General features: G+C 38.8%; 1 protein-coding gene across 1 annotated transcript in view; it reads left to right on the top strand.

Annotated features, from left to right (window-relative positions):
• FBXL17 (F-box and leucine rich repeat protein 17) overlaps positions 1–13,105 on the top strand; it is a 545,836-nt gene that overhangs the window by 517,673 nt on the left and 15,058 nt on the right. Inside the window, exon 8 of the mRNA XM_012459737.3 lies at positions 5,004–5,146. Coding sequence (XP_012315160.3) covers positions 5,004–5,146 — 143 coding nt within the window. The remainder of the gene's footprint in view (positions 1–5,003; positions 5,147–13,105) is intronic.

The following is a 13,105-nucleotide window of genomic DNA, read 5'->3' as shown; positions in this document are numbered from 1 at the left end:
ATTTACTTACTGTAGTACAGTATTTGTTTGCTTAGAGTTCTTTTTGGTTTTTCTCTTATAATATACAGTTAAGATCATGTTTCCAAAGTGATTTAAACTCATTTTTAATTCCTTTCACCTTTGGCATAGTTGTATTATTCATCTGGGTTATGCTGTTTATTTGGGTTCATTTGTTACTGTTTGTGTTTCTCTTTGGATTCTTTCTTTTTTTTTTCAATTTTAGGAAGTGTGTAAAGCATTACTATGGTTCAGAGGCAAAGCTGTATAAAAAGAGCTATTATAAGAAGTTTCTCTTCTTCTATCTCTTCTTCCTCACAACCCCACCTCCACATCTCATGCCAGCTTTGTTATTTTTTACCAACTTAAGTTACAGTCTTTTGTGGTGTCTGGTTAATGCTTCTTCTATTACTTATGCACAGATGAGCAGATTAATATGTATTTTTTTATATTTTCTTTTGCTTTTTATGAAGGGTAGTACCACATCATATAAACTATTTGCCCTTTTCTTTTATTTCACTTAATGATTTGAAAATTATTCCAGATTAATTCCTAGTGATCCTCCTTATTCACATTTTTAGAGCTGCATAGTTTATTCAGTTGTGTGAATATAGCATAGTTTATTCAATCACTCTCCTATGTATGGATATTTATGCTGTTACCATTATTTTGCAACCACAATTAGTGTTCCAACAAATAAACTTGCATATATTCAAGTAATTTTGTACTATTAGAGGTATATTGTCAGAGCAGATTCCTAGAAATGGAATTTCTTGGTCAAAATTAAGTGCATGTGTGCTAAAGTCTCTTAATCACTCTGTTGGTCATCTGTATGCCTATGGGAATGACTATTAGGGGGTTAATGTATATACTTCATCAACACACAAGTTACTGAACTACAGCTTTTAATTTGTGTACCTTTTTTAAAATTTAACTTTCTTCATTAGTTGCACTTAGCACATTAAAAAGTATATTAAAATTGCATTGGAGTTAGGAATTAGTCTTGCATAATTTATTCCTTTTCAAGGTTCAATAAATAGCATTGTAATATGTCAACAGCCTCTAATGAAGGTAGTAATCATACATTACATTTACAGCCCTATCAGCCCAGGTGCAGACTAGAAGTTTATGATCACTGATAGAGAGTAGGCAGTTCAAGAACTCTAGCAGTGACATAATGACTAAGTGTTTATATAATGCTATCATTTGCCCAGAGTTTATTTTTCAAAATTCTTTCAAGTCTTTTCATTTTATAGCAACTACACAACTGTAGAGTGGATTAGGGAAATAACAAATAGATCATGACATTTATGTAGTACAAAGTCCTTTACATCTATTATCTCACTTGAACCACAAAACAACCTCATGAATTAGAGAAGACATATAATCTACATACCCATTGTTCAGGTAAGGAAGCTGAGACTCAGAAAAGTTAAATGTGGTCTCGATGTCAAACATCTACTAGGTAGTAAGCCTAGAACCAAACTTGAGACTAGACCACACTACAGGTTTTATAGCTAGCTTATGAAACAACAATGAAAAACTGTCCAAGGACATGATATAGTCAAAGAGAAGCAAATCACTTGCGTATATTTTGGAATCAAAAGTGGTAAAGAGAAATCTGTTCTCACCATGTGCAGGCTTTACTCCCACCCTAGGTGCTGCTGCTATAACAGAATAAGCACTGGCCTTGGAGCCAGACAGCCTCAGTTTGCACCCTGGTTCTGCCACTTTATTCAATTTTTGGGCCGTGGTGAACTATTGAAACTGTTTTCTTCCCTCTGAAATGGGTATTGTTCTGCAGCGCTGTTGGAAGAATTAAGAGTAACTTCATCAGAGAGACCCTCCCTCATACCCCCAGCTAAATGTCATTCTCTCCTGCAGTGGTCAGTCCATTTCCTTCAGAGCCCTTGTCACAATTTAGAGCTATGTTTACTTTTATGTTTATTTGTTTCACATCCATCTCTTCTGCTAGACTATAAACATCATGACATCAAGGACTCTGCTAGGTTTTGTCACTCTGTGTCTCTTGTACCTGCCCCAGTGCCATTAGTCACTGAATAAATCTCTGAAATGAGTCTTCCCATTTTCTTGTACTTGTTTTTACTTCAGTCACATAGAATACCTGCAGCCCGCTTGTCCTTTCTCCTCTCTTACTTTCACACAAACGGTTTCCTTTGCCCAGCATACGTATCCTTGCTCCTTTGTTTATCTGGAAAATCCTTACTCATCCTTCAAGACCTAACTCAGCTGAGGGTTTCTGATGTATCCCCGTTTCCCTGAAGCGTGAGGGAGATTTTACGCCCCCTTAGCTTGCCTCTGTTATAGTCGTTACAGCATTCAATGAATATTTTTAAGAGCCTGCTCTGTACCAGGCATGTGCTAGGTCCTGCATACCGCAGCGAACAGGAGCTGTCGCTCTAATAAGGGAATGGGTCACAAAGAAGTAAACAAATAACAACATTCCCAATAGCAATAAATGATAGGATGATCAGTTCTGAGTAAGTTGACCTTTGACCTGAGATCTGAAAGGTAAGGACTTGGGAAAGGGAAGAGATGGGGGGTGAGCGTTGGATTGTGACTGTTTACTGGGCTGTTCCTCATTTCTACCCTACCTCCCACCCACCCCGCACCTCCACTCAACTGGCCTCTGAGCTCCATGAATCTTGTATTCCAAGTAGCCAGCACAGGCCCAGTATGTCACATTGCAGTTCCACCACTGGTGGTATAGCCTATGAGAACTGCAAGGCACCTTGCCCCATGATTCTGCTGGGAGCTGGATTCCAACTTAAAATCCACTCCCCTACTTACTGTCTTATGACACTAGGAAAGTTATTCAATCTCTTTATAATAATCTGTTTCCTGATTATTAAAGTGAATATAACAATAAGACTTAATAGGGTTGCAGTTAGTAATAAATCAGATAATGCACCTGAAATTCTTAGCCAAGAGCCTGGCACATGGAATGTAGTCAATAAATGTTGGCAGAAATGCTCCAGAGCTCACAAGATGTTTATTAAGTAAATGAATGAGCTAAGAAATAATAAAGTTCCATTCTTACTTCGGTAATTAATACTAGGTCCAAAGAAAAGCTGAATACCCTAACTTATCTTCAGTTGCCTTCTTTATTGTGTATTTTAGTTTGTATAGAAAGAAAGAAAGAAAAAGGAAAACATCAAACATCAGTGATTTTACCACCCAGAGTCGATAGCTATTGACTCTTCATCTGCTTATAAAGCAGGCTGTGATAGTCTAGGGCTTTTCTGGATAGTACAAGCCCTTTGTGTTCTAGCCTCAGACCTCCATAAAACAACTGCACAAAATCTACCAACCTCAGGCCATCCTGCAACTGGTGCTTTGTCATCTTTGGAGATGACAATTTGAGCATTTTGTATTAAAATGGATTTATTTTATGCATCCCCTACTTCACTTTTCATAGCAGATCTCAGAATATCATAATCAATGAAAGTTATGATGATACCAGAAAGAACAATTTTCTTAGGTCAGAGACACCAATGGTATTAACCTGGGATGTTGCTCCTGCTACACAAAAATAGTATTCAGATCATTTCTGCAAACCTTTAGTGGTTGGCAAATCCCCAAACCCCTTGGAAAACTTTAAATATCAAAACAGCATGCACAAAGATGAAAACATTAACAAACTGGTACATAAAGAATTTTTTAAAAATTATCTTTCTATTGCTCTCTATTGTATTTTCACTGGAAAACACTGAGATCATGATTGCTGTTTTTATAAACATTAAATATCTGGCTACTTGGGAGTGCTTTGATACTGGAATGTACGGACACGGGTTTTCTAGTTAAAAAAAAAAATAATGAGGTAATTAGCAAAGAGATTTTTGCCAAGTAGTCTCTTCTGTGAGCTGTAGGAGTAAACATTTGTTAGCATGAGTACTTCACTCTAAATTATCCGTCTAGCCAACATGTTTTGGGAACTAGCGTTCACCTTTATTGTAACAGAAATCAACTTACGCTATCTTAGAATGAGCAAATTATCAGAAAGCCATTTCTCCTTTGTTTTTGAGATTTGTGGCATCGTTTTCAGGGTTTTGATTCACAAACTGATGCACCATAAACTGGTGCTGGAGGTACTGAAATCTGTTTTTCTGCTCCATAAATATAGAGGTGGGCATGTTTATCAAAGTCGGTAGAAAAGAGCGACATTCACCAATTGGTCACTCTGATGGGGTGATAGGTTATGGGGCTTTGCAGTGATTAGTAGTGCACATCATAAATTATGGGATAAGTGTCTGCACTTTGTTGGTGGTACAATGCTAAGCAACTGAGAAGACTCCAGATGCTCTCATAGTTTACAGACAACAGGCTGTATTTTATATGTTAATAGAAGGAAGACTTCTGATAGGATGAGGAAATTCACCATAACAAATGCATTCTCTTTACTGTACTCTAGCATGGCACCAATTAAATTCAGCCATATGTATCATGTACTCTTAATTCCTAGCAGTCCCAAGAAGGACTAATGTGAAAAATATTACATAATCTTACATTTTACAGGTCATAAGCAGATGGAAAAAATTATGCCAATTGTTAAAGACATTCACATGCAGCATAACACACCTCAAAACGGTGCTTACATGGGTTTTTCTTTAAAAAAAAATTAAAGTTATCTTGGGTAAAATTTAGTTAGTACTTGGGTTTTTTAAAAATGTTATATGTGTAATCCATTTTAATTTATTCCTTCTGCAGAGCTGAATGAAAGTACAGGTAACCTTGTAATGAATAAAACTGATAAAAGGTTATGTCCAATGAAAGGGAAATTATGGAACGATTATTCACTTTGCAAAAGGGTTTGTCATAGGGAAGCTTTCCTAAAGCATTTCAAATTTAATTTAGTTTATAGAACATTCATTTACACACAAAATTTCAGGAACAAATTTAGTGAGGAAATGAGATAAATGGTCATAATAAGATAGAGATCCTGTACACTGCTGACGTTCATGCTTTCTCTCTGCTCCGTCTTGCAGCACTGATAGCCATTGGGCGATACAGCATGACAATAGAGACTGTGGATGTTGGATGGTGTAAAGAAATTACAGATCAAGGAGCCACCCTGATTGCACAGAGCAGCAAGTCTCTGAGATATTTGGGGCTGATGAGATGTGATAAAGTAAGAGTTGTCTATCAAGTTGTTTGCTTTCTACATATCAGTATAGTTAATAGCTTGATGTAATGTCCTCCCTTCTTCTCTATCCCTACCCCCCATATATCATATATTATATATACCATATATATATATATATAAATAATTATAGCTATGCATTGTTTGCCTGCTTTTGTAAACTAATCTGAGATTATCTTTGCATTTCCCCCAGTTAATAATGAATTTTGTGCTTAAGCAGAAAGAAAAAATAATCATATACTACACAGTCTGCTTAGAGTTTGGCATCCTATTTACAAGTCCATAGACTAAAATATAAAAGGTTACATGACAAACTGCAATTTGCAGAATCTAACCATAAAATTCTATTCTGGATTCCAAGTTTCCGGTAGTAGTAAAGGTGGAAAGAACAGTACCAAATTGTTTTTTCACAGGTATAACTTCAATACTCAAGATTTATGTATTCTGGCCATTTGGGACCAAGAAAGGGCCAGTGAGGGGATATGTGGGACCTTGCATCTCCCCATACATCAGATGCCACTCCTAGCACGTGATAAAAAATGGTTCCAGAGGTCCTGGCAGAAGGCTTGTGGAGCCAACCAGGGATGTGAGCATGAGTTTAGGAAGTGGTACAGTATTTAACATGGGACCCTTTGAAGACTGAGAAAAGAGATAATAAAAATCTATATACTGACACCTGTAATCCTAGCACTTTGAGAGGCAAAGGCAGAAGGATCACTTGAGCCCAAGAGTTTGAGACTAGCTTGAGCAACATGGCAAAATCTTGTCTCTACCCAGAAAAAGAAAAAAAAAATTAGCCAGGCATAGTGGCACATGCCTGTAGTCCCAGCTACTCGGGAAGTAGCTTTCAGTTTTATTTATTTGCTTTCAGTGACCTTCTATCAGTCTGTGGTGAGCCCAAGTAGTTGAAACTCCTGATGCAAGTAGTACAGATGTATTTAGGTGAGGCACTTCTAAGGGGTTGAGGGGGAAAATGCCTGTTGGGGGTCAATGTCTCCCTAATACTGGGGTTGGGGCTAGGCTAGAGTGGTAGAATACCCAGAAGAAATCAGCAAAGAAGAATACTTCTGACATAATAAATAAGATTATTCCATATCGGAGCTCACCTGAGCTCAGTAGCCCGAGGTCACAGTGAGCCATAATTGTGCCACTCCACTCCACCCTGGTGATAGAGCGAGAGCCTGTCTCAAAAGAAAACAAAACAAAAAAACAATACTGGACATCAGGCACTCAACAGGTGTTTTCTTCTTTGTTTGTTCCATGTTTTCCCTATAACAAGTCCCTATGATAGTTATTTGCATTGTGAAGGGGAGAAAACAGAGGCTCAGAAAGAAGTCAGTGGCCCAGGGATACTCTGGCAAGACTTTACATCAGGCCTTTGGAATATGTGTCCAGTGCTGCTGCACAACCCTGGGGCAGTCTCTGGCCATGGGGACTGCTTCTTTAGAAAAGATCCAGTTCAGATACTGGCTCAGAATGTGCCATCATCTGGTACTAATTTACACATGTGTGATACTTTTGTAAATGGTGATTAGGGACAAATCTAGCAAAATAACGTTAAACTAAATAGACATGCCATTCAAAGGGCATGCATTTTCTAAATGTAGCAAATCTGGGGGCAAATGAAGTATGGCCCCTTTAAAGCCCTTGTGTCCTTTGTCATTTTTTGTTAATTGACTAATTCTTTTATCCAAACACTTTAGAATCCCAAATTTTACTAGACCTTTGCCAGTTAGTTATGTTTAGAGGAATGTTATTACATATTCTCAGCCCAGCCCAGAATCGACTTACTTTGTAATTAAGCAACAGCACTGAGACTCAGGGGTTGAAAGTCTCCCACAAATCTTTTTACTAACCAACCCAATGCTGCTGCTAACCTTGCCACTTTAAAATGACTTCTGTTAAGACAAGTTAAAGGGTCCACCATAGGCAGAGTTCTCTAGCAGCAGGAAACAATGACAGCAGAGCTCCTCGGTTTCCAGCAGAAGGAACTGCCATGAGTGCTGTCTAACTAAAGCTACCAAAATGTAAGCACTCATGCGTATGCGTCCACAACCATTCTCAGAAATTGGCCATATTTCTAATCTGTCATCTTTAGATTTGTTAAGATCAGCTCCATCTTCAGAGATACATTGTAAAAGTTGTATGTTACAGTTACTACGGGAGAATATTATTCCAGACATATTTGCTGACCAGCATTTTGCTGATTGTAAGTTAAGAAAGGGTTATTTTCTACCCAAATGCAAATTAGTCCAAAATTAAATAGAGACACTGTTCCGATTAGCTGTATCCCTGAGGGTTTTAGCCCTTTCCCTGGGCTGCCTCTGAATCCTTTCTCTAACCAGAGAGCTACTCTGAGGGCCCATTGGCTCCAGCACGATGCCGTCTGGTCAGAGCCTGTGCAACGCAGCCCAGGGAGATGCTGGACCCAGCCTTGCTGTCTGGCTTCCTCAGACTTAAGGCAGCTCGGAGCCAAACACGAGAAGCTCTGTGAGGATGGAAGACAGTTCCAAACCACACACAAAGCACAAGTAAAGCCTTGCACAGAAAAGCATGCTTGTTGGTTTAGTTGGATGGAAATCTAAAGTAGCTATTCAGTTTTCAGATTTTGTAGCATGCCATCCATCTCCAGATTTTAAGTTACCATCAAGATTCAAAGGGAGATTTGAGTAGCAAAGAAAAGAAATTCATAGCAAGGGTATGGTCTGTGGAGCCCAAGTTCAGGTTCAGATCTGGGGTCTGCACTTACTAGTTATGTCATCTTGGGCAGTTACTAACCTCTCAGTGCCTGTTTCCTTGTTTGCAAAATGAGGTTGATATTAGTACCTATCTTGTAGAAATATAAACATTTAAATGAGTTAACGTATGTAAAACACTTAGAATAATGTCTATTATTTATATAATGCTCTGTTACTGATTATTCTGATATCATCAATGTTATTATATTAACCTGTGCTGATACTGGAATTTCCCAATGAGAAAAAATTATATTACCTGCTATCCCATTTTGAAAGAAACTTAAAAAGAAAGGGAAAAAAATAAACTGAATGTTTTGCCTGTATGCTTTTTCCTCACCTAAATTTACAATTAAGATTATTTTTTTATACAAAGATGTTAGTAATTACACTTTCTATACACTTTGCAATGGAAAACTAATGCCGCCATAGGACGCTCAGTATTTGGAATCAGTTTATTAACCATCTACTCCAACACAGGGATGCAGAAAGATTTGCATGGGAGAAAAGGGTGAGTTGAAGATAAGACAGTTCAAGTATATAGGGAAACAGAAAGTAACAAGAAAAATAAAGGTGAAAAATAAGAATAGAAACAAGAAACAGAGAAAAACTATGATTAGGGAATGGAGAAGAAGATACACTGTCTCTTGCAGTCTGTGATCATCTGTGCCAGCAAAGCATTAAAGAACAAAATTAATTTGGGACTATCACTTTGCTCCCTACCTTAACCAAATCTGCTAACCACTAATAAAAACCATTAGAGTTCTCCTCTGTGTTTCTGCACATCAATGGGAGCCAATGGAGGAGGGAGGGAACCTCAGTATTACTTAATAAACCCCTCGGTGAGGAATGGTGTCAGTAAGATCCCTGCACTGGAGAGAGATGGAGTTTGTGAAGTCTGCATGTCCTCGCGCTGGCATTCCGTGATCCTGTGGTTCTGAGAAAGAACATTTTAGTTGCATGTTCTTTCACATTCAGTCAGTTTTACTGAGGGCAACTTATATTTAATTTGGAGGCTATACTTTACCAAACTGAAGCTTTTTTCCTCATTTCAGCTTTTGAGGAATTGCAAGAATAACAAAATGCTTTGTATTTGTTGTAGGAAAACAGTGTTTCCCCCACCACCCCCAACCCCCATCTCTCTTGGTAGGTTAGCAGAGAACAAATGAGAAATGTTAAACATATTCATTGCAGATGAAAGCAAAATGCACTCAGATTGTTAAACAAGGGCTAAGCTAAACTGCAGTGAATATGTTTGGCTACAATATTGGCGATTCCTAGGGAGGAGTCCTCCAGTCCTTCAACAATGCAGCATTCCCCATGCAGTTGTAAAGTCAGGAAGTGCATTAAGAAGCCCCTGTTTGAGTAGCTTTTCTGATTGCTGGATGGATAAGCATGTTAGAGGGTTTTGAAGCTGACGCCACTTAATCTCCTAAACTTTAGTGCATTGTAAGAACCAAGAGAAGAAAACGCTGTGTGAGACGGCTTTGATGAATTGGGGTGAGCTTATATTCTTAAACACTGTTCAAAGGCTTACTTGACCTTGGGAATTAGAGTTGACCCGAAATCACCTATCAACTTAACTCACATTTATTTGGTGATTTAGTTAAAAATACTTGTGTAATCAACAGGAGTCTCTAATAAGAGCAGTATGTTTACTCTATTTTCCACAATTATAGACAGTTGCTTTGGTCATAGAAATTGTTTTTGTGAGTTCAGTGATTTCTAGATTCTTTATAGATCTGTTCTTATTATTGTACAATATTTTCTTCATTTCTTACAAGGCAGTTTGGATGGAGAACAAAACTAAAAAGGACCAAGAAAATCATGGGAAAGCTGTAGGGCAAATGGAAATGCAGTGTTCAAGGTTAATGAAAAATGTTTGGGGTGACGAGGTTGATGAGAAGGGAGGAGGCACCGTGGCCTGGCACTGGTGGAGAAACCAGCCCTCACCAGAGGCAGCCTGGCTAGTTTGCGAGACCTCGGTGATAAAATGTCGTGGTAGAAACCTCTGCAGTGTGTGTTAATACAGAAGTTTGGAGACGCAGGCCTAAATTATGAGCAGTGAATAACATCATAAACGTAGCAATTCTCAAATGCCAAACCCTTGTGAAAAGCAGTTGGATGGAGAAATGCTGGAGCTTTTAAAAGCTCCCTTTCACTTTCTATTTTTTTTTAACTTCATGCAGAACTAATTTTATACACTGTTCATTTGATTTGAAAATGCCAGCGTCTGGGGTATCATTAAAGAGCGTTATTGAGGGAGCCACTCTTGGCAAAGCATTTTGCTTAAAATGCTTGGTTCTTTATGTCCCTGCATAGTTATAGATAGGAAGGAGAAAGTGTGCCTTGGTTTACCTAATCCCACCTCCGCCTTGGCCCGGAGCAGGTAGCTACCCTTCTGCTGGGGTTTTTCTCCTTGGCCAGTAGAGGCACCTGGAGGGCTGTGGGGGCCACATTACTTAAGGAACAGACATAAATAGATTGTGAAAGGTCCACCCCAAAGTCCTATGACCAAAGCCTCTTGGAATTTCTTTGATTTCTAGTTGACATAAATTAGAATTACACAGGCGTGAAGAGCCCGCCCAGTAAAGATGAGAGAGTCTGCCGGGGAGGAGAGATGCCTCTGTGTGAGTCTATTGATTATCCAGCTGCCTTCAGGCCAGGGGCTTCTGTGGAGGCCGACTACTATTGATCCACACCATGAAAATAATCAAATTAATTCATTTCTCATCAAACTGCCATTGCCAAGACCTTTCTCTTTACCTGCCCCAATTCCTGAAGTTCTTAGTTAAGGAGTGAAATAGTGATTTCTTTTAATAAATGTTGCTATATTCTTCAGGACATAAGAAATCCTGGTTTTCACATGGAGTTCCACATTTTTAAATGGTAGAGAGGTTTTTTTTTTAATCAAATCAATAAGAAGCCAATACGAAAGCAAATAATAGAAACCAGTCAGCTCTTTTGAGCCAGGAGTCTGCTTTACAACCTGAAAATATCTAGGCCCAAGTTTTGCGTGCCCAATTTAATGTAAAAATATTCAGGAAAAATTGACCACTGCATATTTCAGGAACTAATTATTGTAAGAGAAAGCCTCAACAACCTAAATATTTGTGTGGAGAAAATGGAGTTTTTATCAGCTTGTTTAGGAATCATGAGCAGGAATGCCCTGTGGGGAAAATAATATAGGACTCTGTAACTAATGTACAGAACTAACTGGAAAAATCAGTTTCAGAGAAAAATAATTTGAGGGGCACTGTGTCCAGGACTGTTTTGGTAGCAATTCAGCCATGAAACAAAGCGTGTACCTGCAGGGACTCTCCTCTTCCCTGCCATGTCTGGGCAGCTGTTTCCAGGTTGCCCATAGCCAAAATGTAAGATTTAAATTTGATGCCATATCAAAGAAAATAAAGTAAAAAAAGAAAACATTCTATCCGAGTAAGGCAAGAGTGGTCTGACTGTATTAGACTGTGCAGTCCTCTGTTGTGGGTGACATAACCCTTACTCAGCCCACAATGCCATGTGCCCCAAAAGAAAGCGGGGATGAGAAATGGTGAGAGAGTGCGGCTAGGGCTCTAAAATCTGAACTTAAGTCCTTCACTGGAAGCATCAGCATCTTGTTCCTTTTGCTGATGAAACAGTTTCTCCAGGTGATTTTCACACAGGAGCACTTTAAAACACATTTTACAACCCTCTCCTGATTATTCCTGGTAATTGAAACAGGGAAAAACACATCAGCTGAAATTCAGAGGTTACCTTTCAACCTCATTTTAGTTAAGTGTTTCATCTCTTCTTCCAACCCTGTTCACCTGAACTTCTAAGAAGTGGTAACTGAAAGTCCAATACGGTATTTAAATATGAAACCAAGAAACACTGATGTGGAACTTTATAAAAGAGGTTAAGTGGTTGAGCACTAGTGTCAAACCTCCATCATTTTACTATCTGTGGGACCTGGGGCAACTTAATCTCTAAAAGCCTCAAATTCACCAACTGAAAAATGGGGATGTTAGGGTTGTTACAAGATTAAATGAAATACTGTGATAAAACACATAGCCCAGTCAGGCACACTGTAAGCACTCAATAAATGTTAACTACTGTTAGCATTAGCATTATGTTTATTCACATCTACATACCTGCTCTGGAATCTTGTATCTGATATATTAATCACCTGTCCAACAGGTTCATAATATTCTAGCCATGAATACCAATTCACAAGCTCAGATCTTCATAGAAACACTAGCCTCCTGAGATTAAGGCAGCAATTCTTGAAAATGATAGAATTTTTTTTAATCATTAGGACGCACTAAATTACAGCCAAACTTATAGAGAAAGAAGAAACCTGGAACCGGTAGGAGTCAGTCCTTTCTTTTGAGCAGAAAGTGAAGATCTGCCAAGTCAAACAGCCAGTAGTGTCCAGGCTGCGATTTGTTTGGTTTGTTTTTTCAGGAAAATCAACATCTGTGTAGAACCTTTTAAGGGAATGTGCTGCAAGTAGCTGCTTATGTTTTTCTGGCTTCTGTTATGGGAATGATGGATAGTGAAATTGTTTGTTTGCTTTTAAAAGGGGGAAGGAGAGAGCCTCCTGTTCCCCAAATACTATAGGGTGAATAGATTGCTATGTTGGAGTTTGCCTGAAGGCACCCTGGAGTGTCATTGCTTTGCAGTAAATAATCTCCTTGGAGCTTTGATTTGGTTTCAGTAATTATATGAAAGAATTAGATTGTAGGATCATATTTTTTTTCTAATTTAAAAATAGAAAAGGTAGCAGCAATTCCTCAACGGAGCTCAGATGAGATCCCAGAACTCCTAATCACCTGACTTCACCAAGTAGCAACAAGGCCAGTCTGCAGTGACCAGGTGACTGAGGGACTACTGCAAATGGGGAAGGAATGGCTCAGCCCACGTGCCAGGCCTGGCCATCCAGCAGCAGGTCTTCGGGACCTTCCATGCTGTGCCAGGATAAACCCTGTTCCTGTTTGCAAGCAGTTTTTCGGAGAAAAACTAAGCCTCTCCTGCCTCCAACTTTTATCATATATTTTATTAATAGTTTATTTTTCCAAGAAATACCTTTTGAGTGGCTTACTATATTCCAGTCACTGTGATAGGTGATAGGTCAGAAAAAACAGTGAACAAGATATACTCCCTGCCCCATGGGCCTGTAGCCTCTAGGAGAGGACAAGCAAACGGGCAACTACAGTACTGCAAAATTACA

This window comes from Aotus nancymaae, unplaced genomic scaffold, assembly GCF_030222135.1.
Source record: "Aotus nancymaae isolate 86718 unplaced genomic scaffold, 86718_ANA_hifiasm-v0.15.2.pri h1tg000014l, whole genome shotgun sequence".
NCBI classification, from domain to species: domain Eukaryota; kingdom Metazoa; phylum Chordata; class Mammalia; order Primates; family Aotidae; genus Aotus; species Aotus nancymaae.
Note: the sequence above shows the minus strand (reverse complement) of the source record. Positions and strands in the feature narration are given on the sequence as shown.